A 23,493-nucleotide genomic window follows, 5' to 3' on the forward strand; every position below is an offset into this window, starting at 1 on the left:
GCTCCCACCATCTACTCTCTGCCTTTGCGGACGGGACTCCTCTGGGGACCCCCTGTGCGTGGGGTCACGTGGGATGTGTCCTTCTGTGTCTGGCTTCTGTCCCTGTGCACAGTGACCTCCAGGGCCGTCCACGTGGTGGCAGTTCAGTGCGTGGATGGACACAGTTTACCCTTACCACCGCACACGACTGTCATAAACCCCAGAAAACCTGTGTTGGTGACGTGGAAAAGGCGCAACTTTTCCACATCGTGGAGAACAGGTGGTTCCTCCAAAGTTAAACACAGAATTACCATAGGAGCCAGCAATCCCATGCCCAGGCACCTACCCAGAATGGGACACGTGCGCGAGCAAATACACGTACTCCGGCCTTCACCGTAAGCAGCGTTCACAGGAGCCGAAAATGCAAACAATCCCCGTGCCCGCTAGCAGGCCCCTTCTAGAACACACGCCTGGTTCCACCTCCCTTGTCTCCTGACATAAAAATCAGACGTAATATAACCCAACTACAATCAGAAAAAAATACGATGCATTTCAGACACAAACACAAGAAAGAAGAGACTATCACTGCTCAGGGGCAGGGCCCAGTTACAGGGCGAACGTGACCCGGTGCTCAAGTTGCATGCGCGTGCACAGCTCCGATCCCGGGCGGAGGCGGCTGGGAGGCATTTAGACCCCGGCAGCCCCAGCAGCTCTGGTCACAGAAATGGGAAGATCCTGGACTCAAGTGTTGAGCGATGCTCCACTAACCCAGAAGTCACGTCCCGGAGGGGACGCCTGGGTGGCTCGGTAGGTTTAAGTGCTCGACTCTTGATTTCAGCTCAGGTCACGATCTCAGGGTTCGTGAGATCAAGCCCCAAGTTGGGCTCTGTGTTGCCAGTGCGGAGCCTGCTTGGGATTCTCTTTCTGCCCCTCCCCGGCTTGTGCCCTCTCGAAGCAAATAAACTAAAAAAAAAGGCAGTTGCATCCTGGGAAGATCTGTATGTATGAAAACCGTGAGGAGCACTTACGGGGGGTAAACTCTGCCAACCCCGTTGCTGTGTTGAAACGCTGGCCTCCAGGGCCTCAGAACGTGACTGTATTTGGGGACAAAGCCCTTATGTGAGTGATGGAGTTAAAATGAGGGCATGCGGGTGGGCCCCAACCCACGTGACCAGCGTGCGCACAGCAAGGGGCAATTTGGCCAAGGACGCGCACAGGGAGGCCGATGGCGGAGGCGGAATTCAGGGTGACGTGTCGACAAAGCCAAGGGACGCCGAAGATGGGTCAGCGACCCCCTAAAAGCTGGGCGAGCGTACGGAACGGACTCTCTCACAGCCTGGTAAGGAACCGGCCCAGACACACGGGACTTCCGGCCTCCAGAACCGTGAGAGAATAGACTGCTCTCAAAGCACCCCGTCTCCAGTACTGTGTTCCCGCAGGCCTAGCAAACGCTGCATCCACGTCAGCCAGACCCAGGCTGCAGGCTCGGCTGACTAGGAAGGGGCTGTTCTCGCCCCCGCGGCTCTCCGAGGCTCCCCTGGGGCAGCTCAGCAGCGGTGCCCCGCCTGAGGGCCACGGGTCACACCCTCGGTCACCCTTTCCCCCTGAAGGGCGGTCGCTCAACTGCAGCCAGGTGACAAGATCTCAAAACGGGTCTCACCCACACCCCCAGGCTGGGTATGGCTTTGATCACCCAACATGGGAAGCTCAGACCCGTTTCTAGACTCTGACTTGCAGAGAAGAGACGGGGCCCCATGCAGGAGGTGACGCGGAGACGGCATCTTGCCCAACTGTCATTGGAAAACGACTCTGAGGGCCCCCGTGGTGGGGGTAGCCACGAGGTATTTACTTGCCGCAATTCAGACGAGCAGGACGCCAAAGGCCAGCGCTGACCCGCCTTTAACGGTCTAGATTCCGCGGCAAGCTGGGCACATTTTCAGATCGCTCTTTTAAAACTAAACACCCCAGCGGGAACGCAGGCTACTCCGGGAGAACTGGTGATCGTTCAGTAGCCTGTGGGGTGGCTGTCCTAGTTACGAAGAGAATCCAGGTTCCCAGCAGGCGGCACTGAGGTTAACTCTCACCACGCCGGATCACGGCCAGGACTTGTGGGAGGCAGGCCCTCCGGCTTACCCCCAGACCCCCTCCCCGCCCGCCGGCACAGGTCCCTTGGATGCCCCAGCGTGCCCGGGGTCACCTATGCTCTCGGCTGGCATGGGCTCAGCCGTTCTCTGGTAGAAACTCTTCCTGTGGAGTCACACAGGAGGGGCCTGGATCAGAGGACTCATGTACGGCACTTATGGCTGGCCAGAGGCCTTGTCTGGCAGGCTTTGATGAAGAAAATTAGAATTGTTTATAGTGACAAATGAGGAAATTACATATTAAATGCAGGGACTGCCCTCAGCCAGACCCCAAGCCCACACACCATCACTGGACGCCCCCCACCCCAGGCACACCAGCTCGAGGGGTGAAGCGACTGGTCTGTAGGCCCCATGATGCACACCCCCCCCCCCCTTGCCATTAAGAAATCCTAATTCTGGGGCACTTGGGTGCCTCAAGTTAAATGTCCGACTTCGGCTCAGGCAGGTCCCGATTGCACGGTGAGTTCGAGTCCCACGTCGGGCTCTGTGCCAACATATCGGAGCCTGCTTCCCATTCTGTACCTCCCTCTCTCTGCTCCTTCCCCCCACTCGCGCCCGGTCTCCCTCGGTCTCAAAAATAAATGAACATTTACCAAATAAAAAGAAATCCTGGTTCTGATCCCAGCCCTGCCACCTCCTACAAGCTCTAGGACCTTGGGCAGGTGGCCCACACCCGTTTCCTCATCTGTAAGGAGGGGAGATGGACGTCCCACTCCCCGGGGAGGCCAGCAGAACTGGGTATGGGAGCCTCTACACACACATCGGTGCCGCTGAGGTCGGAAGCGTTCTCTGTCCTGCAATCAGTGCGACACACACCGGTGCGAACCATAAACTTTTATTAATGGAAAATGGAATGCCTTATTAACAGAAATCTTGTCTTAAAAATGGCAGAGATCACGTTTATTAAAAAAAAAAAAGTGAATTCACATTGTATTGAGCTACAACATGGTGGCAGGATTTGCTTTTTGTTTCTTAAAAGATTCCACAAGTTCAAGGTAACTCTGGCTGAGCTTCAACAGTGCATCTGCCTACCTGGAAACTCGGAGTGGGGTTTAGTAGCGGCGGGTGAAGTGGGGATACGGGTGGGGGTGGGGGTGGGGGTGCGGAACTCTGCTGCCCCGGTCCTGGCCGGCCAGTCCACCTTCCAGTCCGCCACCGGGCACCATGTGACCCTGGGAATGCCCGCCTTGTGCAAAGCCGCCTCGCCTAGGAACAAAGGCACACGTTTGTCCCCTTGAAGTGCTTGCCGCTCTCACCGTTCTGGGGCGCAGCGCATGGCTGTGCAGCCTTTACGGCCCGTTGGCTCTTCCAGGTGAGGGAAATCAGAACCACAGACTGAGCTCCGGGCAAGTGTCCGGTGCGACTTGCACAAGCTGCCAAGAGCTGCTTTTCGGGTTTGTTTTCAAAACATTCAACCCGGCAAACCGACCAAATGTGCAAAGAAGGGAGAGGAAATGAGGAGTGGGAACAAATCAATTTTATCTGAGCGCAAAACTTCTTACCCCGACATCCCGCCCCGATTTGCCATGTGTCCTGGCCCCGAGGGCCCAGAGAGGCCCCTCTCACCACCTGGAAGAAAAGAAAGACTTTGCACACACTCCCTTCTTGGAAGTGCCTGGAAGCCTCTGCAACCGCTAGAGGGACCAGTCCCCAGGGAGCGTCCTGGGAACCCTCCTTCTACTCCTGGGCACAGGTCAGCCTGTACCTTGCCACCGCGCGTGCTCCCGGCCCGCCGTGCCTGCGTCCACCGAACCCGGCCACACGCGCTCCTGATGCTCCGCCCAGTCACGTCCAGCCCTGTGTCAAAACAAAAAGCCGACCGGAGAGGGTGCCACGTGCCTGCAAGGGGAGGCCGTAGCACAGCCGATCCCGCCCGATGTCACGCGTTTCTGAGGGACAACGGCGAAGCGTGAGGACGGACACGCCCCCACGGAGACCCACGTGGCCAGTAAGCACCCGGAGCAGCTCGGCGCAGCCACGTGCATGGGACGGGAGACCTCCACGCGACCCGCTGGGTTGGCCGGTGGCAAAGGGACAGACGCTGGGCGCTTCGGAGGACGCGGAGACAGCGATCCTCACACGTGGCTGGTGAGAACGGACAACAGTGCGGCAGGCTGACCCCGGGACCCAGCGAGTCCACCCCTGGTCATCTACCCCAGGGGAACGGGAAACACATTCACGGGAAGACCCGCGCACGAATACGCTTAGCAGCAGGATCCTCTGACAGCCCCAAGGTGAAACCACCCCAATGGCCAGCAGCTCATGAGCGGGAGACGCAAAACGTGCTCTCCCCACATGTGGCCTGTTACTGAACCCCAAGAAGGAATACGGCTCTGACCCAGGTGACCGTGTGACCGGACCTTGAAAACACTACGCTGAAAGAAGCAGGACACAAAAGGCCGTGACACGTGACTTCACTTGTGTGAAACGCCCACAACAGGCCAACCCAGAGACAGATGGTGGATCAGGGGTGCAGGGGCTGCGGGTTGGGGAGGGACCGGGAGTGACTGCTAATGGAGCTTCCCTCGGGGGTGGACTGTGGTGATGAGCGTACAACTCTTGAATACGTTAAAAAACATCAAATCGCACACTTCAGGTGGATGAACTATATACGGCACGTGAATAAAGCTCAAAAGAGCTGTTAAAAAAAAAAAAAAGTTTCAGACAGAAAGTCCAGGTGATTCAAACCAAAACACAAGTCCAATGTGCGGCCACCAGCAGCCACCAGGCGTGTCCAGGAAAGCTTCCCAGACTCAGGCTGAGTCTGGAATGGTCAGAGTACCAGCTGCCAGGCCGGCCAGTGCGCAGAGCCGCGGGCGAGAAGCCCATCAGAGCCCCCAACACCTGTCCTCGAGGGTGAAGGCGAGACTGCCCCGCATGGGGTGACAGCCACCCAACCCTACAGTGACGGTGCTCAGTGTCCCCTCTTGTCTGCAGAGGAGCTCCCCGGTTACATTTCCCACGGATATTTAAGGCAAAACGGACAAAATGGCATTCAAGGACCGAGAGCTCAACGGGTCACCTGGGGAAGAAGACTTTTCATCGCTCCTCTACCGGAGTGGTGCACCCTTCGCTCAACCCCTGAAAACCCACCTCGAGATGAGGCAGAACCTTCTGACATGCAAAGACCTGCCTTAAAAACACCTACAGGCCCCTGGGGGACAGCGGCGGGGATGTCCTGGGGCAAGTCTACGAAAGGATCCAGGGTGGTGTCCCTCAGCAGACAGGGACCCCCAGAGCTGCCCGCTGCTTACCTGGGTGGGGGTGGCGGCCCCCGGCCCTCACTCATCCTCTTGTCGGAGCCGTAGCCCCCCCAGCCGTCTCGGGAGTCTCGGCTATGGCGCTCTGGTGGTCCTCCGTGGCCGTGGCGTTCATCTGAGTAGTGCTGGAAGGCACAAGAGGGACAGGGCACCCTAACCATGCCGTTCTTGGACGGGCCTGTGAACCTGCAGATCCCGCTGCAGCCGGCCGGGGTGTGGCCCCAAGGGGACCTGTCCAGGCCCCTTCCAAACCGCACACCTCACCGGATGCTCTGCTCCCAACCCTGATGAGGCCACAGAAGCTCCTGGTGGGCCCTCTGCTTCCTGATCTCCTCCTTGCTCGAGAACTCTTGGGCACCCCTAGACCTCCATCTCTGGCACCACATAAAGTGCCAGCAGAGGCCTCTCTGGCCCTGTGAGCTCGGAGAGCCCTGCACTTGATGGCATTTGATGGCTCTGCTGAAGGGTCCTCTGAGAGGATCACTTAGTCCTCCCCAGAAGAATCAGGGCACTTCCTTCTTGCTGATGCCAGGAGGGCCCCTCTCACACCCCGGGACAGGCAGTGCCCTCAGACCCCTGTGGGCACCATTCTATGGAGGCAGCAGAGACCTGTCTATGTGACAATGGAGGCAGGTGCTGAGGAGGGGAGCCACTCCGTGCCCCTGGCCAACCGCCAACCAATCCTGTGCTCAAAAACCCAGCACGTCTTTGTAGCGAGACATAATCGCATGATGTTCCCTCAAAAAACACCCCGGTATTTTAAACAGGCATGATTCTGATGCCCATCCCCTACCTCTCTCTTGGAGAGCTCCCCTTTTCTCTGAGCATCCCTCACAGGGCACCTGCAGATTGCTAGAGACACAGGACCCCTCCCCCGCCCCAACACAGGCAAAACGCCTCCCCCATTTGGGATATCGTGGGGCAGCTCACAATACTGAGACTCGAAGGCACTCTAAGCAAGTGGACAACCCAGAGATGCTTGCAATCTACTAGAGCCAACTGAACAAAAACAAACCCTATGTATTGGAAACACACGTACAACTCCGTAATCAGAAAACAATTATGCACACTTCACTCACCCTCGCCCACCCCAACACAGAAGCAGGGTGCCCCCAGGCTTGGGGTCGGGTTTTACTTACTTGCCCATCTCGCTCTCCCATCACCGACCTTGAACCTTCCCTCCTGCAAAAGGGAAACATCTCATTCCAACAGCTGCTGATGGCACTAGACAACATTTCGGCAGGCCACACACGAGAGTTTTCCACAATTGGGGTACTTATTCTATTTCACCAAGTAAGAACTGTAATATGCTGGCCTGTGAAAAAAAGCTGGCTTACATCTAAAGCCTTCTTCCAGGGAGTAGGAGTGAAGCTGGATCCTAAGAAGGTGGGAATAAAAATTTTACTGAACTAAAGTCCCTTGGAGGGATCTCAGAAACAGAGGCCCACCACGAAGCCAAAGACTAATATATCTGGACTGGTGACAAAATCTAGGGTCTAACAAGAAGCCTTTAGAGGATCCCTAACCTCTGGTTTGACCCAGTCGGTACACATGATTCACAGGATTCTCAAACCAACTCCAGGCATGATTCATTAAATGAGTGGCTTCTCAGCCCATCTCCCCCCTGCTCTCCCTTCCCTTACGGAAGAGCTAACGAACGGAGAATCGGTTCAGGGATATGCGGCCCAGGGGACCATGATGAGAACCCCAGAGAGAGAATTCTTGAACTAGAAAATCGAGGGCTGCCTTTCTAATAAACTATATATATATATTTCTCATTTAAGAAGACACTGACAAAGGAACCAGCTAAAAAAAAAAAAAAAAAAAAATCTTCTCAGACACAGCCAGCCTAGTAAAAACTCTCCCACGTTGTCCGGTCAGTTCTTACACAGTATGCCAATGCAGGAGCCCGTGTCAGTCAGGGAACCCCATGGATGTGGACGCCAGCCTGCCCTGCCTGCACAGACTCCGGTGCCTTTCTGAAAACTTCTGTAAACGGCATCCTCACCATAAAAACAAGGAGGGACAAGGCGGAGGAGCAGAGGCTGGGCGAGAGCCCCGGGGAGCCGTGAGGCCCAGAGAGTGGGCCGTGGGGCGCTGAGACATAGGAATCGCCCCAAACCCCCGATCCGTGAAGGGGACAACGAGTGAAAGGAGTGGAGGGCCTTCCCGCCATACAAGCTGAGGACACCCTAAGTGAGCCCCGAGTCCAACATCCTGCTCAAGGCCTGTGCTTCTAAATCCCACGCGCAGCCGGTCGGTCAGCCAGCCAGCAGGAGCCTCACAAGTAAATGAGACATCAGAGAATGAACAGAGACCTATCCCTGCACCGGGCTCAGTTGGCTGTGTCCGTGGCTTCGGGAGACGGTGGGTGCTGACCTGTCAGCCACGTGGTCCTGGTACTGGGCCCGGTCTCGATGGTCAAAGTCGTGGAAGCGGTGATCGGGCCGAGGGAAGTCTGGGCGGTACCTGTCCTCCATGGCCACACGCTTTCCTTCCGGCCAATAAGCATCATCTCGCCTGTTTTTTGTTTTTAAAAGGATATGAATTGCATTTATGAGCGAGAACGAGGGAAATAGGGAAGGGGGTGGAGGTGGGGAGAGGAGCTCTCTCCAGACCCGGTATCATTTAAAATGTCCTGCAGGGCTACTCTCTAAACATTCAATCATTATCGCTTTGATTTGATAAATTAAAATCCCCCAAACTGCCAAGAGGCATGCCGGCATTCTCATCTGACAGTCCTGAAAGGAGGGCTGCTGGGAGCTAATTGTATCACAAGGCTGTTAATACCTTGATCCCCGCATGAGCTCAGATGCAAGTGAAATGAAATATTTGATTCTTCTGGAATGGCGTTCTGAGTTGCCACATTTTCACCTTCCTGTCTTCTATGGTAACCTGAACCTCCCTCTGAGTTTTTTTTTTTGCAAAAGCAAAGGGAATTAGATCGGGTGATAGTGAACTGCATACGGCTCAGGATGGCATCCAATTATCTTCCTCCTGATTTTTTACCAGAAAACTAGGCTCATGGGTGGTGGGGTGATGGGTGACCGTCAATTAAGAAGCTCAGAGGAGCTGGAGACCAATAAACCTACTTTGTGAACGGGAGGGCAATTTCTTCTTCCGAGTGCAGCCCGGTGCCTCTCCCCATCCCTGGCCGACCGGCGGCCGCGGCGAGCGCGGGCCTAGCCACCGCCCCACCGGGAACCACAGCGTGGATGCGACGGGAGGCCTTGCTAAGCCACAGCACGGCGACCCCTTCAGCAAGCGGCCACCGTCAAGACTTTGCGAGTAACTCAGGCAAACACCGCAGGGCCCCGCGACGGCGTCCGGAGGCACCGGGGCCCCGACTTTCCAGGGCAGGGGGGCAGCCGAGGCCGGGTCCTCACCGGCCGTCGTCGTAGGGCCTCCGCAGCACCGGCCGCCGCTCCTGCTCGTAGCGCAGCTGCTCCTGCTGGCGCCGCAGCTCCTCGCGCTCCCGGTGGATGCGCTCCTGCTCCTTGCGGCGCTCGCGCTCCACGCGCATGCGCTCGCGCTCCAGCCGCTCCCGCTCCATGCGCTCGCGCTCCAGGCGCTGCCGCTGGCACTCGAGCTGCAGGCGCTCCCGCTGCAGGCGCGCCTTCTCCTTCCGCTCGTGGAAGGCCTCCAGGCGCTGCTCCCGCTCACGCTGCTCCCGCTCGCTGCGGGGACACACACGCAAGGCCGCCCTGACGTCCCCGCGCGCGCCCCCGTGACCGCGCGCCGGGCCGGGCCACGAACCCCAACCTCCGGACTCTCCCTTCTCACAAAAGCAAAGCCAAGGGTGCGCGGGCAGGGAGGGGGCGAAGAGACCCAGCCTGGCGTCCAGGCCAGGAGGACTAAGCCACACATTAAAGGGAGGAGAGTGGGGCGCCTGGGTGGCTCGGTGGGTTAAGTGTCCGACTTCGGCTCGGGTCATGATCTCACGGTTCGTGGGTTCGAGCCCCGCGTCGGGCTCTGTGCTGACAGCTCAGAGCTCGGAGCCTGTTTCAGATTCTGTGTCTCCCTCTTTCTCTGACCCTCCCCCACTCATGCTCTGTCTCCGTCTCAAAAATAAACAGACATTAAAAAAAAATTTTTTTTTAAATAAAGGGAGAAGAGTAAGAAAAGGGGAGGAGAACTGCTACTATGAAAGCCGCCGTGCACACAGAAAACCCTGGAGGAACAAGTAACTGAGCGATGCCCCGAAACAGCCGTCCTCCCTCACCCTTTCCCTCCAAGGCGGCTGCGTGTGCTAATGACAGCGTCTGAGCAGACCTGGGGGACTGTGGGGCCAGAGGAAGGCTAGGCATGAGCAAAGGGGGCCGATGCTATGCGGCCCGGCACCAGGTCTCCTGTCACCGGCCCCTGCATCCTGGAAGCTGGGGGGGGTGGTGGTGGTGGCGGCAGGAACGGGGGGAGACAGGGACAGGGTACACCCCCTCTGCATCCCAGAAAGGAGTCGCTGTCACTCCTCGTGCCCGCCCTCAGCGACTGGAAAGGCTCCAAAGCCGTTGGGAGCCAGTCGGAAACAAAAGACATCTGAACGGTGCTTCTACTTTCTAAAGCTACATACGCAGAGAGACCAGAACCACACCACTCGGGAAGTTTCTCCACGACCCGCTTTCACTCAGACAAGTTCTCCTAATGCCATGCTGTGAGGCGGGAGGCTTTCGTTCTGCCGAGCAGCACGTGAAGCAAAATGACAAGGGAGCTACGGACGGAAAACGGCAGAAGGCGAAACTGGGAACGGCAGGCCTACTTCCATAAACCGTCTCAACAAAAAAAGGTGTGCGTGGCAAAGAACGTCTCGTGGGACCGAGGCCGCCTGAGAACGCTACTCCTCTGAGTAACACCTCTAACAAAAGCACCACATCCCTTGGCTGCACTTGCGATCTTATCTACGTGCGGTTCGGCAGCGAAGACCGAGACCTCAACACTGGAGACCCTCCCACCAAAGCCACGCGTGGATGAGCTCACTCCACGTGCCGGGGCCCACCAGGGGCCAGGAGAGGTGCCGCTAGACAGACTCCAGCTCTGACGATCGCCGTGCCGAGGCTGACCGCCGGCCCTCGCCACCCTGGCCCTTCTGTCTCCGGGGACACACGAGGCAGTCATCGAGCCTGGGCGGGCAGGAGACTCGCTCAGGGAGAAAGGCCGAGCACCCCCAGGGGAGCCCACCAACCGGCCAGCCTGCCAGGACCCACTCACCGCCGCCTCTCCGTCTCTCGGATCTCCCGTTCCCGCTGCCTCTGGCGTTCACGCTCCCTTTGCTCTTTGATTTTATCAAATGACAAGATGTCTCTCTTCTCCTTGCTTTCCGATTTGCGATCCTGACTCTTGGAGCTCTGTTTACCAAAATTGGCCGGTTAACATCAGAAAAATGCCAACAGACGCACGGTGAAAGTTACATTTGCGTATCTAGGGTAGACAAAAATTCTTCTGTCCCACGTGGTTTCCGGGAAGGCCTGCCAACAAAGGGCGTCATGGAAGGGGAAGGGGGGATGACATCCCACAAAACCTACAGGCAGGTTTCTTTAGTGCGGCAGAGCCCAGGACTGTGTGTAGTCTAGAACAAGGCCTCACAGAGCCACGGGGCACGTGCATGCTGGATGCACGGCTGCATGACGGACCACACTTCTCAGCCGCTGACTCGGGCCTCAGGCAGGCAGCCTTCGAACAGAACAGGTCAAAGATGCTTAACGTAAAAGAGCGCTCCTCATCAGCTCCAGAGCATTAACGGGCAACTTCCGTGCCACTCTCATTTCCAGGACAGGGCACGAAACCTTAACTACTGACTCCTATTCCTGCCTGAGGCCTTCAGGGGCCACAACACCCAAGCTGCCCACGATCACTCTCCCAGGAAGCTTTTATAGCTCAGAACGCAGGGCTATCTGCTGACCCACAGCCTCAGAGTCTCTAGAGAATAGGCCTGGGAGACATTTAAAAAAAATTTCCTTAGCTTACTTTCTTAATTGCCTCGTGGGTGGTGGGAGAAAAACAGGCAGAAGTTTTGAACAGAAATTTTACCAAAAAAACAAACAAAAAAAAGAGAGGACCATCTCCTCACAGAAAGATCCATAACCCAAAATACCACGATGACCCCCCTTTGTCGAGGAGACAGGCAAAATGACTGGAGTCTGATCACACACACTGTAGGTAGAAGGCAGGGGGACAGACACCCTAAGTGTCCAGGTGAGGGTGCAACCTCGTGCCGAGGCCAGCGCAGCACCGGGGTCTCGGGGTCAGGGCCCTGGGCTCACCACCTCCCACTTACTAGCGGCCAGGGCACCGGACGCAGCCACGGACTGTAGTATCCTGCTGCCTTCCGGAAGGGCACTCTGCTAACACCCATCCCAAAGAATGACATCCGTGTCCCTCTGCACCTAGAAACCCACAGTATGCCAAGGGGTGTGCACACAAATGTCCCGCCACAGCAGTTCTCAGCAGGGGACGAGAGACAACCAAGCGTCTGTAACCAAGAGCCTGGTTAAAACGATCACGGCTTCCTAAAGAGAAAGGACAACACCTGTGCACCCCGGATGTCTCTCAAGGGCACCATGCTGTGGTCACGTGCTGCACGACTCCATGTTCTCAGAACAACAACATTCCAGAGATGGGAAACAGACAACCGGTGTTCCCAGGGCTGGAGATGGGCTGGTGGCGTGGGTGTGACAGGCAGGGGATCTCTGTGGTGACGGGCTAGTCCTGTATCCTGATGGCGGTGCTCACAGCGGTCCACACCAGTAACAGAAAAGTCCCAGCACTACGTAGGCACATACACGCCGGATACCAATGTCACCATCCTGGCTTCGCTACTGTGCTACAGTGACACAAAAGAAGTCACTGGGGAAAGCTGGGGGAAGGGCACGCAGGACCTCTGTGCTATTTCTGCAACTTCCTGTGAAACTACCATTATTTCGAAATCCAGTGTACAGGCTTGGTGCTCAGCTGGGTGAGCCTCCGACTCTTCATTTTGCCTCGGGTTATGAGATTGAGCCCCCAATCGGGCTCTGTGCCGAGCGTGGAGCCTGCCTGCAATTCTCTCTCTGCCCCTTCCCCACTCGCACTCTCTCTCTCGAAGAGAAAAGAAAGGAAGTGCGAGGAGTCCACGTGAAAGCGAAGAGGCTTCTGTCCTACTTCTGTTGTCATCCTCCTATACGACCTGAAGATCTGAATGTTCTCATCGTGTGCGTGTTACTATTTATTTTTTTAACGTCAGAGTTACTTAGGTGGTGAGATTATGGTTTATCTAGGCTTCCTTGAGAGATTTTTCTATCTTAGTGTCTTTATGGTTTTCACGTACCCCAAGAGGAAAATGACGTCAAGAAGGGATGGATTAGAAACCAAACGTTCATTTCAAAAATAAATCTCAGCACCACAAAGGGTTCTTGGATGAATACTGCTAGCTCGGCATTCACTGGAAGGGGCCGGCTCTCATGAATGGTTGAGCTAGAACCTTCAGGTGGTGAGCAGAGGGGTTTGTTTTTCGGAGTGGAAAAAACAAAACGAGGAACCACTAGCTGGTCCAGCTACGTGTACCACTTAAGAAATGGAGGTCCGCTCTCTGACAACGTGAGTCGATTTTCCAGCGGACTCCATTTTTCTTTCTTGTTAACATCACAGAAGATGAAGCATCGCCCGAAGCGATGAATCAGCTACCACTAGGTTAACCAAAGAGCAGAACCTGCCTTCTGACTTGAACAGCCTGGCTCCTGCCCATTCTACCCAATGGTCAGCTTTCTGCGAATCAATTCTTCCAGAAGATGGCATAACCTGACAGAGAATCGGGGTCAACACATCGTGTGAAGTGAAAACATTCGGTGCTGTTTTGAAATAAGTTGTAGAATCTTTGTGTCTGTACGTACCATCCAACGGCTAATAATATGCCTTCTGAATACATCAAAGAACTCTGAAAATTTTAAAGGCGAAACAAAGCTGTTTTCGTAGTGCAGATCACAGTGGTCGTTAAACCACCCTCAGATCAGTTGGACCTGAGACGGCAGAAGCAATACTTACTCTCTCTTTTGACCTGCTTGTGGTTTTCACGCTAATGACAGGCTCTCCTTTCGATTTATCCATCACGACTGTCCGTTCCATTCCTCTGCTTCCTTCAGGGAAAAAAACAAAAAACCAGGCATCTATGAAAACCTGCCGAGGCCCCCACTTCCAAAGAGCAGGCAGCACATGGGCTGACCGGGGGCCCGCCAGGCTCCCTCGAGTGACTAACGCTAACGTCTGGAGCCTCCGTGTCTCCTCCTCCTTCCCGTTCTGACACGCAGCACCCACTACCGACACGAGGCCCTCCAGGTCTCTGCTCACCTGGAACGAAGCGGCTGGGATTTCCTCACATCTTGCAACGTAAATCTAAGCCAAGGTGCCTTCTGCAACGCACACACATCCAACCCACAAGCTTCCTTTACCCTCGCGCTAAATCCTAGCAGCTCCAGGAGAACCAATTTTGATTTTTTTTCTCCTCCACATCCTGGAACGCTCTGCAGGATTCAGGCCCTCGTCGCAATCGGACGGTTGGGCTTCCCTTCGTTCATCCACAGCAACAAAGGCCTCCAAATAGAATCTTCCCCTCGATGACACAATAACCAGACTCTAACCACCAGGACTATTCCTGATTTGGGGAGATCTGCCATACTTGAGGAGCATTTTAAAAACACGTTCCTCGTGAGACTGCCGGTAAATTACACCAAACACCAAAGATCCAATTTGTAACGCTCTGTAATGCGCTGTACCCAGTTCCAATGCTCCAGATGGCTGAATTTTGCTTGTTTTATTGGGGAGGAGAGGAGGGAAGTGCAGGGAGAATTGGTTTTATTTTTTCCAGACGACATTCCGTGGAGCCTCATGCAAATCTGAAGGCGCGGAACACGATGAACTTTACAAAATGTCAAGAGGTGGCACGCCCCAAGTGCAGCTACGTCAACGGGAACAGAGGTTCTGAAGTTTGCACTGTATCTCCGGTTTTGACTCTATCTGCCTTTAACACACGCGCAGGAGAAGCCTGACCACATGCCTGCATAACTGCATCAAATCAGTTTCAAGAACCAGGACGCGTCTCCCGCAAATACCCGTCTGCGCTCCTGCCAAATGTTACGCAGAAGAGCGAGAGGCCTAGTCGCGGGGCTGCCAGTGAGCAGAAGTCACCGGGGGGAGCGTCCCCACGTGTGTGACGTCACCAGACACTCCTTCAGGCCACGTCACCCTGGGGCTGCGATGCGTTCAGAGCCGCCTGTCAACAGAACCCGCGGTCCACCTCCCCCCCACCGAGCTCCTCCCTTCTTGTGGGCACGTGGAAAGCTCTGCTCACCTGATTTGGTGACTCTCGACCGATTTGCAGGTCCTGGTTTCGGCTCATCCTCTTCCTTTTCTTCCTTCTTAATGTCTTCAGGCTTTTTTTCCTCCTTTTTCTCCAACTTCTCTTCCTTCTTAATCACGGTTCTGTTGAAAAACATGGTTACCAAACTTGAGTTCCTGGGACTCGGGCGGCAGCTCACACCTCTTCAGACTTGCACACAAAACCAACCAGCCTGGCGGCAGGCGGACGGGCACGACTCTCGGAAAACCGCGGTAGGGACAATATGCTCTTGAGAGGCAGAGCCCTCACTCCCCCGGGAGGTCTCTGCCACATCTCGAACCGTCAGGAAGGAACTGCAGGCTTGTGGCCATTTTTGCCAACTGCTCGATGCCCGGGGATAGCAGAGCGGCCCACGGGCACAAACACGGGAAACTACGTCCGAATGCGCGTTAAAAACTAACTTCAAGTGTTTTGCCGTGTGTGGAAAAAAACATTTTTTCCAAATAAATACAGTATAAAATAGAATGGAGGGGTGCCCGGATGGCTCAGTCGGTTGAGTGTCCCTCAGGTCGTGATCTCCAGGTCCGTGGGTTGGAGGCCCGCTTCTGGCTCTGTGCTGACAGCTCGGACCCTGGAGCCTGCGTCGGATTCTATGTCTCCCTCTCTCTCTCTGCCGCTGCCCTGCTCAGACACTCTCCCTCGCTCTCAAAGTAAGAAACGTTAACAAAAAACTAAAAAAAAAGAAATAAAATAGAGTGGAGGTACGGAATGAGGACAGGAGGTGGCGGCTTACACGAAGCAGCGGGCCACGGGCCTGTAACAACACGCCTGGTCATTTCTGCATTTTGTGGGGGAGTTAAAATGGCAGGCTACGTCCCAGCTTGTGCAGCAACTGCTGTCACATTTCAACCCGGAGGCAGCTTTTTTCTAAGCAGTGAAATAAATCCTCGTCGCCACCCAAACTCGTCTCCCTTATTCCCTAACGCTGTTATCTCGGGCGATCAAATCTCACACTCCTTAAATGCCCACCGTGTGCCAGGCAGGGTCCAGGACGGGAAAGCCAGGCCCCTCGGGTTCCCCGACCAGGTCCCTGCCCTGTCTTCCCTACAACCCAGGCAGGGCTCAGCCTGTTGGAGAAACCTCTCCCAAGGTCACTCTTCCTCCCTCCTCAACTTCCACAGCACGTCGTCTTTAAAATAATATTCACACTTTAAGAAAAACCTTGTTTAAAAAAAATTTTTTAATTTTTATATTTCAATTTTTCAGAGAGAGAGAGAGAGAGAGAGAGAGAGAGAGAACACGTGCAAGCAAGCTTAAGCGTGTGAACTGGAGAGAGGGGCTGAGAGAGAGAGGGAGAGAATTTTAAGCAGGCGGCACATTCAGCGAGAAGCCTGCTTCTCGCTGAGGGAGAGAGAATCCCTCTGCCCCGCCCCTGCTCACACTCTCGCTAAAAGTAAACTTACAAAGAGTCCAAAGCTCAACCCACTGAGCCACCCGAGGTGCCCCTATTTAAAATTTATGAAAATGTAAATACACACAACAACTGATGGTGTGTGTATTAGAATCAAGACCTGTTATTTGGGGGTGCCTGGGTGGCTCAGTCAGTTAAGCATCCGACTTCGACTCAGATCACGATCTCACGGTTCCTGGGTTTGAGCCCTGTGACGGGCTCTGTGCTGAGAGCCAGGAGCCCGGGGCCTCGTTTGGATTCTGTGTCTCCTTCTCTCCCTGCTCCTGTTTCTCTCTCCCCCTCTCCCAAAAATAAACAAACGCTTAAAAAAAAAAAAGTGTGGGGGGGTGGCACCCGGATGGCTCAGTCGGCTAAGCGTCCGACTTCGACTCAGGTCATGATCTCACAGGTCGTGAGTTCGAGCCTCGCATCGGACTCTGTGCTGACAGCTCAGAGCCTGGAGCCTGCTTGAGATTCCGCATCTCCCTCTCTCTCTGGCCCTTCCCCGCTCATGCTCTTTCTCTCCTTCAAAAATAAGTAAAGACGTTAAAAGAAAAATTAAAAAAAAAATTTTTTTTAACCATATTGGTTTCACTAAAAACAACAAAGCCAAAACCCAAAACACCATACGCGTGTCAACTTACTCAAGGAACTTCCCTGTGACGGCCACCACAGGGCCTTTCCTGACCATCCCTGGGCTCCACCGCCCGTGTCTCTGCTGAGTGGTGCCTGGGTAGCCTCACAGCCTGGAGTCACCGGGACGGCACTAGAACGCTGCACCGCAGCGTCTCACCTCACGTCCGTGTCGGGGGACACACACAGACGTGGCTCCCTTCCACGGCTACGCAGTCCACGTCCCTTCCCTTCTGACAGAGGCGGAAATCGTTCTGGTGACTACGTGACTCCAGATAAAGCCGCGACGAATCACGGGTGACGCACGGCCCTCGCTATCCTGTGGTGGCGCCTTCTCTCTCCGAGGAGACCCCTCCCGCTGTCCTGTACTCACGCGGCACCTCCCGCACGCAGAGGAACCTCTCGGTAACAAAAGTTAAAAATGTAATTTCGAAAACATGAATGCATACGGACACAAAAAGGCTGGAGGGACACACAGGAAGGGGCCACCCTCGGGCAGGGGCTGGTGCTGGACACGTGCGTGTGCTTTCCAAACGGCAACCGCACGCAGCAAATGCACCACTCATCCGAGACCGTGAAGACGAGCCACTTGTTTGGAAAAGTTTCTCTCCTTCGCTTAGACTACCTACTGAAACTAGAGATTCTTGAAAGGAAAGGTTAATGAAGGTGTTCACTGGAAGAAAAAAACTGTGGTTCAAACATATTGTGAATTCCTCAATCTCCCCGTCAAATCACTTCAAGGCAGTGTGGCTGTCAACAGCCCCGAGTTCACTGCCCGCCGCGACCGAACCCTGGCCTTGCCACTTCTTAGCTGGGCTGCTCTGTGTGCCCTTCAGCCGGGCAGTCCCCGACCCGGAGCCTGCTCCCTCTGCGACACGAAACTCTTCCTGGGACCAAGGGAACCACCCGATGCATGCTAGCCAGTTATTAGCCCCTTCCTTTCGTCCACAGACACATCTCACTGGGTGGTCAGACAAATCACTGAGGGAAATGGATTCCCAGACACCAAGACGACCAAGAATTCTGAACAGCTACCGATATCTGACAAATACGGTTTTAGAACTGCGGACAGAACAGGTCTCTTTGGAGAAGCTGCTGACAGAATCGCTGGTCTCGCTTGTAAATACACGAAGGCTACTCTGACACCTAGTACTCACGGGCCCACAGACTAATTTGGAATGAAGAGCGGCAATTAAACTGTTAAAAATGGAGTTGAACTTAGGAGTGTTAACGATGTCCGCACCTTCGCTCGGCGTACATTTTCTTAACATAAAAAACAAAGGCAAAACTGAATCACTGAGACGGACAGATTTCCCGGCAACGGGTTCAATCTGCAGTGAGAATGGCCCCAGGTGTGCAAGAAGGTTGCACAGACAATATGAACGCACCGTGCTGGGCACTGAGAACTGTACCACCATCACGCACCTCACGGAAGCCTACCTCCTCCAGGAGATAAACCTATTAACTTTGAGAAAATTTGTAAGTCAGCAATGCCTACTCTGAATGACCCGTCTGTCCCTATTTCCATCTTGGTTAAAGATACAAATCACCTCCTTCATAGATGGCATCCCAGACCCACAGTTCCCCAACTTCTGTGCCAAGGTACCCCTCAGGGTGCCACGGTGAACTCACAAGTGCCCTGAGGTACCTGACATTTTTGAGGGACACGGTAATACCTGACGGTGGTCAGACACCGCACAAACTACTAGCTCGACGATATTCTTTTCGGTACCAGTTCAGGTTAAGTTCCTTTGGATGACGCTACATTTTTTAAAAGCGGCTGTGATAAAAAGCAGGAACTGAACGAAAACCAGTCTGGATTAGGAAATGATTGCAAGGTTTGAGAGACTGTGCAAGGACCCAGAACGTTAACAGTGAAATAAAAATCATTCTTTCGGGTCGCCTGGGTGGCTCAGTCGGTTAAGTGTCCGACTCTTGGTCTCGGCTCAGGTCATGGCCACGTCAGGCTCTGCAGTGGCAGAGCGGAGCCTGCCTGGGATTCTCTCTCACCCCCCCGCCCTTCCCTCACTGGCACGGTCTGTTTCTCAAAATAAACAAACTTTAAAAAATTACAAAATTATTATTCTTCCATTTTGCGTGTCATTTTTTCCCAACAGATTATTAACTCGTTTAGACACAAACGCTTATTAAGGATCCTCCGAACACATTTCTTAGAGTTACACGTTACTTCACTCGACAGGCTTTACAGAGACAATACTCAAGTGGCAGCAAGATGCACAAATCGGACACTTCAGTGAGAAGCTGGAGAGGCAGGCTGTCCTTGGAGAGGAGGAGTGACCCTGTGGCTGTCACCTGCCCTCTTCCCGCCCGCTCCCAAGAGAAAAGTTAAGAGAAAGGCCACGCAGGGCTTCCACTCACAACCGTGAGATCAAGACCTGAGCTGAGATCAAGAGGCGGACGCCCCACTGACTGAGCCCCCCGGGCGCCCTGAGAAAGGTTTGAAATCACCACTTTACTTTTCCATTTTGATCTCCACGGGATGATGTCTGTCAACACTAGTTAGTTTTTCCTTCTTCACTTCACACTCTTTTCTGTCGGACAGCTTTTTCCCAGCCGGTTCGTTTTTGGCCTAAAACACAAGACGGATAGAAATGGCTCACGGTCCAGGTCTTCTCGCTTGTCGGCTCCGTGGGTTACGGCAGGCAAGAACGGCCTCACCTTCTCGACGGAGATCATTCTTCCGTGAAGCTCAGTTCTGTGGAGATGGCTGATGCACTTTGTAGCCTCATCAGATGTCGACATGGTGACAAACCCATAGCACCGAGCTCCAGGACTGCGGGCGTTGGTCACCACTTTGGCCCCGACAACCTTCACGAGAAAGGGCACGCTTATTCTCCCGTACAGATCACCACACAATCTGTCAAAACTGACGGGCAGTTAACTGATCATCGGAACTACTTCCACTACTTTTTACTTCTCCACAAACTGGTGGTTCTCCAGGACTAGTTACGCAAGTGGTTCTAATCCATCCCATCAAAATACAATTGTTTTCGATGCAAGATCGGCCCTCGGAGTGACGAAAAACAAACAGGAAAAGCTAAAGACATTTAAACTTCACCAACCACGACTCATTAATTAATCCAAAGTCCTTCCCACTTGGATCATTTTCTCCAACCGGACTTCTACTTCCAGACAGGCTGGAGCACCAAGTAATTACCCTCCGGCTGCCTGAAACTAGAAAACTAGAGGAAAAGCAGGCAACAAGGGTTTTCGGACGCCGCACGCCAGGCCACACGGGATGGTGACCCGCAAGAGAGGACACGCGGAGCCGTACGGGTGCCTGGGCTCACTTCCCAGAAGTACCTGGCCACGGGCAGAGAGGGGGGACGGCCTGTGGAGGGGTGAGGGGCAGTATCCCGGAGCGGCACACAAGTCAACGTCTGAAACAATCGAGGCAGCGAGAGCCCAGTGTCGAGGAGGGCAGCGCCGCATAAAGACCGCTGCAGGAAGCCCCACACCTGTGAGGAGCCCACGGGCGGCCAGGGGCGAGAGAACCACCCGTAAGAAGAGAGCAAGCAATCCCCACGGCTGGGCTGCTCAGGGCCTCAAACGATTCACTTTTTCCAGAGTGAACCCAGCAGCTGGAATGGAAAAGCTTGCAATTCACGGGGCACGAGGCTGAGAAGCCAGAAGGGTGCCACCCCCGGAGCCGAACTAACCTAACCAACCTGCTCTGACCTAACGAAGCCGGACAGCAAATCTGAGGAATAAATAAGTGAACTGCGCCCCAGCAAAAGCTCAAGAACATTTAGAGGGACATACGAATAACCAGAATACGTGTAAATCACGTCTGACGTCCGATTGAAAATAACCAGGCAGGCCCAGAAGCAGAAAGGGACTCTAATGAAGAAAACAAACCAACCAATAGAGAAAGACCCAGAAGTGACGCCATAACAGAATTAGTCAACAACGATGTTAAAATTATTTTGGCTAGGGGCGCCTGGTTGGCGCAGTCGGTTAAGCGTCCGACTTCAGCCAGGTCACGATCTCGCGGTCCGTGAGTTCGAGCCCCGCGTCGGGCTCTGGGCTGATGGCTCGGAGCCTGGAGCCTGTTTCCGATTCTGTGTCTCCCTCTCTCTCTGCCCCTCCCCCGTTCATGCTCTGTCTCTCTCTGTCCCAAAAATAAATAAAAAACGTTGAAAAAAAAAAAATTATTTTGGCTATATCCTAAACCCTCAAGAAGCTGGAGAAACCACTCCACGTGCCGGGTAAACACACAGAAGGTATTTGAAAATACCCAACCCGGCATTTTGGAGCTGGAAAATACATCAGAGGAGACGGACAGCAGACCCTGCAGAAAAAAAGGTAAGGGAACTTGAAAACATAGCAACAGAAGCTACTCGAAATAAATGGAGGGAAAAAGACAAAACACGCCAAAACAAACCACAGCAACAGCAGGCTTTACGACAGCGCATGGGTCGTCAAAGGCAAGAAGCACAGGAAAAACTTAGTGGATGAAACCCCAGAACATTCGTGGCAGCGAATCGCTCCAAGCCAGTGATCAAGAGAATCTTACAGGTAAGCCAGAGGAAAACAGACACCCGTGCCCTAAGGAACGAAGGTGAGACCCATAGCCACAGGTCAGATGACATGAGCCGGAAGGAAAGAGGCAGCACTGCTGTCCAGGAAAAAAAAAAAAAAAAAAAAAAAAAAAAAAAAATCAAGGAACCTGGAATTTGGCACCCGGCAAACAGAGTTTTCCAAACGAAGGCAAAAGAATGACATTCCCAGACCCACAAGAGCAGTGGAAATTATCACTGGCAAGCCTGTACCTTAAGGAAGGTTTAAAGATAGAATAAAATAATACCCAACAGGAACTTGGATGTCAACAAAAGGGAGTAAAGAGCACCTCAAAAGATAAACACGTAGGTAACTGAAAAGTCCCTGTTTTTTCTTATTTATGTACCTCTTTAAGGTATAAGCACAAAGCATATTACACACGTAAATAAGCCAATAACGTACCGCATTATTAAATAGAAAACAGACCACGATGGCAAGACCAAAAAGGCTGGGAGGGAAAATGGCGGTGCACTGTTACAAGGTTCGCACGCCTCCAGGAAACCAGATTATCACTGAAGGGATAGACTGGGCTAAATTGAGTCTTTTTTTTTTTTTTAAGTTTATTTATGTATTTTAAGAGGGGTGAGGGGGGAATACACACAGGGGAGAGGGAGAAAGAATCCTAAGCAGGCTCCGCACTGTCAGCGCACAGCCTGATGTGGGGCTCGATCGTACGAACCGTGAGATCATGACCTGAGCCAAAATCAAGAGTCAGACGCTTAACTGACCGAGCCACGCAGGCACCCCAAGTTGAACCTTGTAATAGAATTCCTAAATGCGGCCACCAAAGAGAAATGTTATAGTTCAACTAATAAGTGAAAAAAAAGAGGAAAAAAAAAATACCTTGAGACAAACGAAAAGTAAATACAACACACAATAATTATGGGATGTAGCAAAAGCAGTGAAGAGTGAAGTTCACGGTGATGGAAGTCCACATCAAGAAACACGGAAAAACTCAAATAAACAACGAAATTTTACAACCTCCAGAAACCAGGCCATAGTAACACTAGTCCCATACACAAGTTACAGCTAGGGCAGAACAAATCATAAAAAGCACTCAATGCAAAAGGCAGCAAGAGAAGCAAGGAGGCCAAGAAATAGGTCAGAGAGAAGACAGAGCCAGAGCAGACTCAAACCCCACTATGCTCGTGCTCGTGTTACATGTGAATGTTCCCATGGCATGTGCAGAGAACCGAGGGGAGAGCCCGCACCTACGCGAGTGCAGAGCCCTGAGTCTGGCCCCAACCACCTGATTCAGGTCAACGTGAGCAAGTCCTCTCCTCTCTCCGGACCTCAACGTCCCCACCTGTGCGATGATGGTGGGGGTGGGGTGGGGGAACGTTCCATCATCTCTAGGTTCGCAGCAGACTCGGGGGTCCGTGTTCCCGCCCGCAGGTGTGGAGGAGCGCTGCTCTCCCAGTAGAGGAGAGCCCCGCTCCGTCCAGAGCACCTCACACAGGGCCAAAGGGGGTGGACTTTCTGAAGGGCACAGATGTCACTTCTCTCAGCGACGAATTTCCCATTCTTCACTCTCCTCAAGGTCAAGGGGCCGAGCCAATTGTGGGGTCACGTGACTTCCCCACCAAACTAAGTACCCTGGCAAGGACATCGCTTCTGATGGCCACGAGAGCAGAATCCAAGACAACCTCACCTGTCCCTGTCCCCTGGCCTCGCCCTCTGTCCCCCACAGCAGCCTCCGATTAGTTGATCCAAGATACAGACTTGTCCCACCACAGGGCCTCCGTGCCACTGCTCTAGTCCACAGCTGAGACCTGTGGGCAAGGTCAACTCCAGAATCACCCAGGCCTCACTTCAACAGCACTTACTCGGCAAGGTGCGCCAAACCCCAGACCCACATCTAAATCTGGTGTCCCTCCCAAAGGCTGATGGCATGCTGTTAACTTCCTGAATAAACCCATCATTTAGGCTATGTTTACTTTTTTTTTCAATGTTTACTCTTGAGAGAAAGCAAACAAGCAGGGGAGGGGCTGAGAAGCGGATTCTGTGCTAACAGCAGAGAGCCCAGCCCGATGCACGGCTCAAACTCAAACCGTGAGATCATGACCTGAGCTGAAGCCACCCAAGCACCCCTGTTGTATTTACTTCTTAAACGATTTCCCCATCAGACTGTTAAGACCTATGAGG

The 23,493-nt window shown here is 53.7% G+C and overlaps 1 protein-coding gene across 3 annotated transcripts in view; it reads right to left on the bottom strand.

The window, feature by feature from the left end:
• Positions 1 to 2,918: 2,918 nt before the first annotated feature.
• The window catches only part of SAFB2 (scaffold attachment factor B2), a 33,873-nt gene continuing 13,298 nt past the window's right edge, over positions 2,919 to 23,493 (bottom strand). For all 3 annotated transcript variants that reach the window (XM_049639690.1, XM_049639691.1, XM_049639692.1), the window contains 12 exons: positions 19,447 to 19,596; positions 19,245 to 19,357; positions 14,697 to 14,827; positions 13,394 to 13,485; positions 10,586 to 10,722; positions 8,767 to 9,057; positions 7,760 to 7,900; positions 6,520 to 6,562; positions 5,375 to 5,505; positions 3,826 to 3,917; positions 3,623 to 3,689; positions 2,919 to 3,326 (listed from right to left, as the gene is read on the bottom strand). In XM_049639690.1, the coding sequence (XP_049495647.1) occupies positions 3,173 to 3,326; positions 3,623 to 3,689; positions 3,826 to 3,917; positions 5,375 to 5,505; positions 6,520 to 6,562; positions 7,760 to 7,900; positions 8,767 to 9,057; positions 10,586 to 10,722; positions 13,394 to 13,485; positions 14,697 to 14,827; positions 19,245 to 19,357; positions 19,447 to 19,596 (1,542 nt within the window). In that variant the 3' untranslated portion in view covers positions 2,919 to 3,172. The remainder of the gene's footprint in view (positions 3,327 to 3,622; positions 3,690 to 3,825; positions 3,918 to 5,374; positions 5,506 to 6,519; positions 6,563 to 7,759; positions 7,901 to 8,766; positions 9,058 to 10,585; positions 10,723 to 13,393; positions 13,486 to 14,696; positions 14,828 to 19,244; positions 19,358 to 19,446; positions 19,597 to 23,493) is intronic.

This window comes from Panthera uncia, chromosome A2 (assembly GCF_023721935.1).
Source record: "Panthera uncia isolate 11264 chromosome A2, Puncia_PCG_1.0, whole genome shotgun sequence".
In the NCBI taxonomy this organism is placed as follows: domain Eukaryota; kingdom Metazoa; phylum Chordata; class Mammalia; order Carnivora; family Felidae; genus Panthera; species Panthera uncia.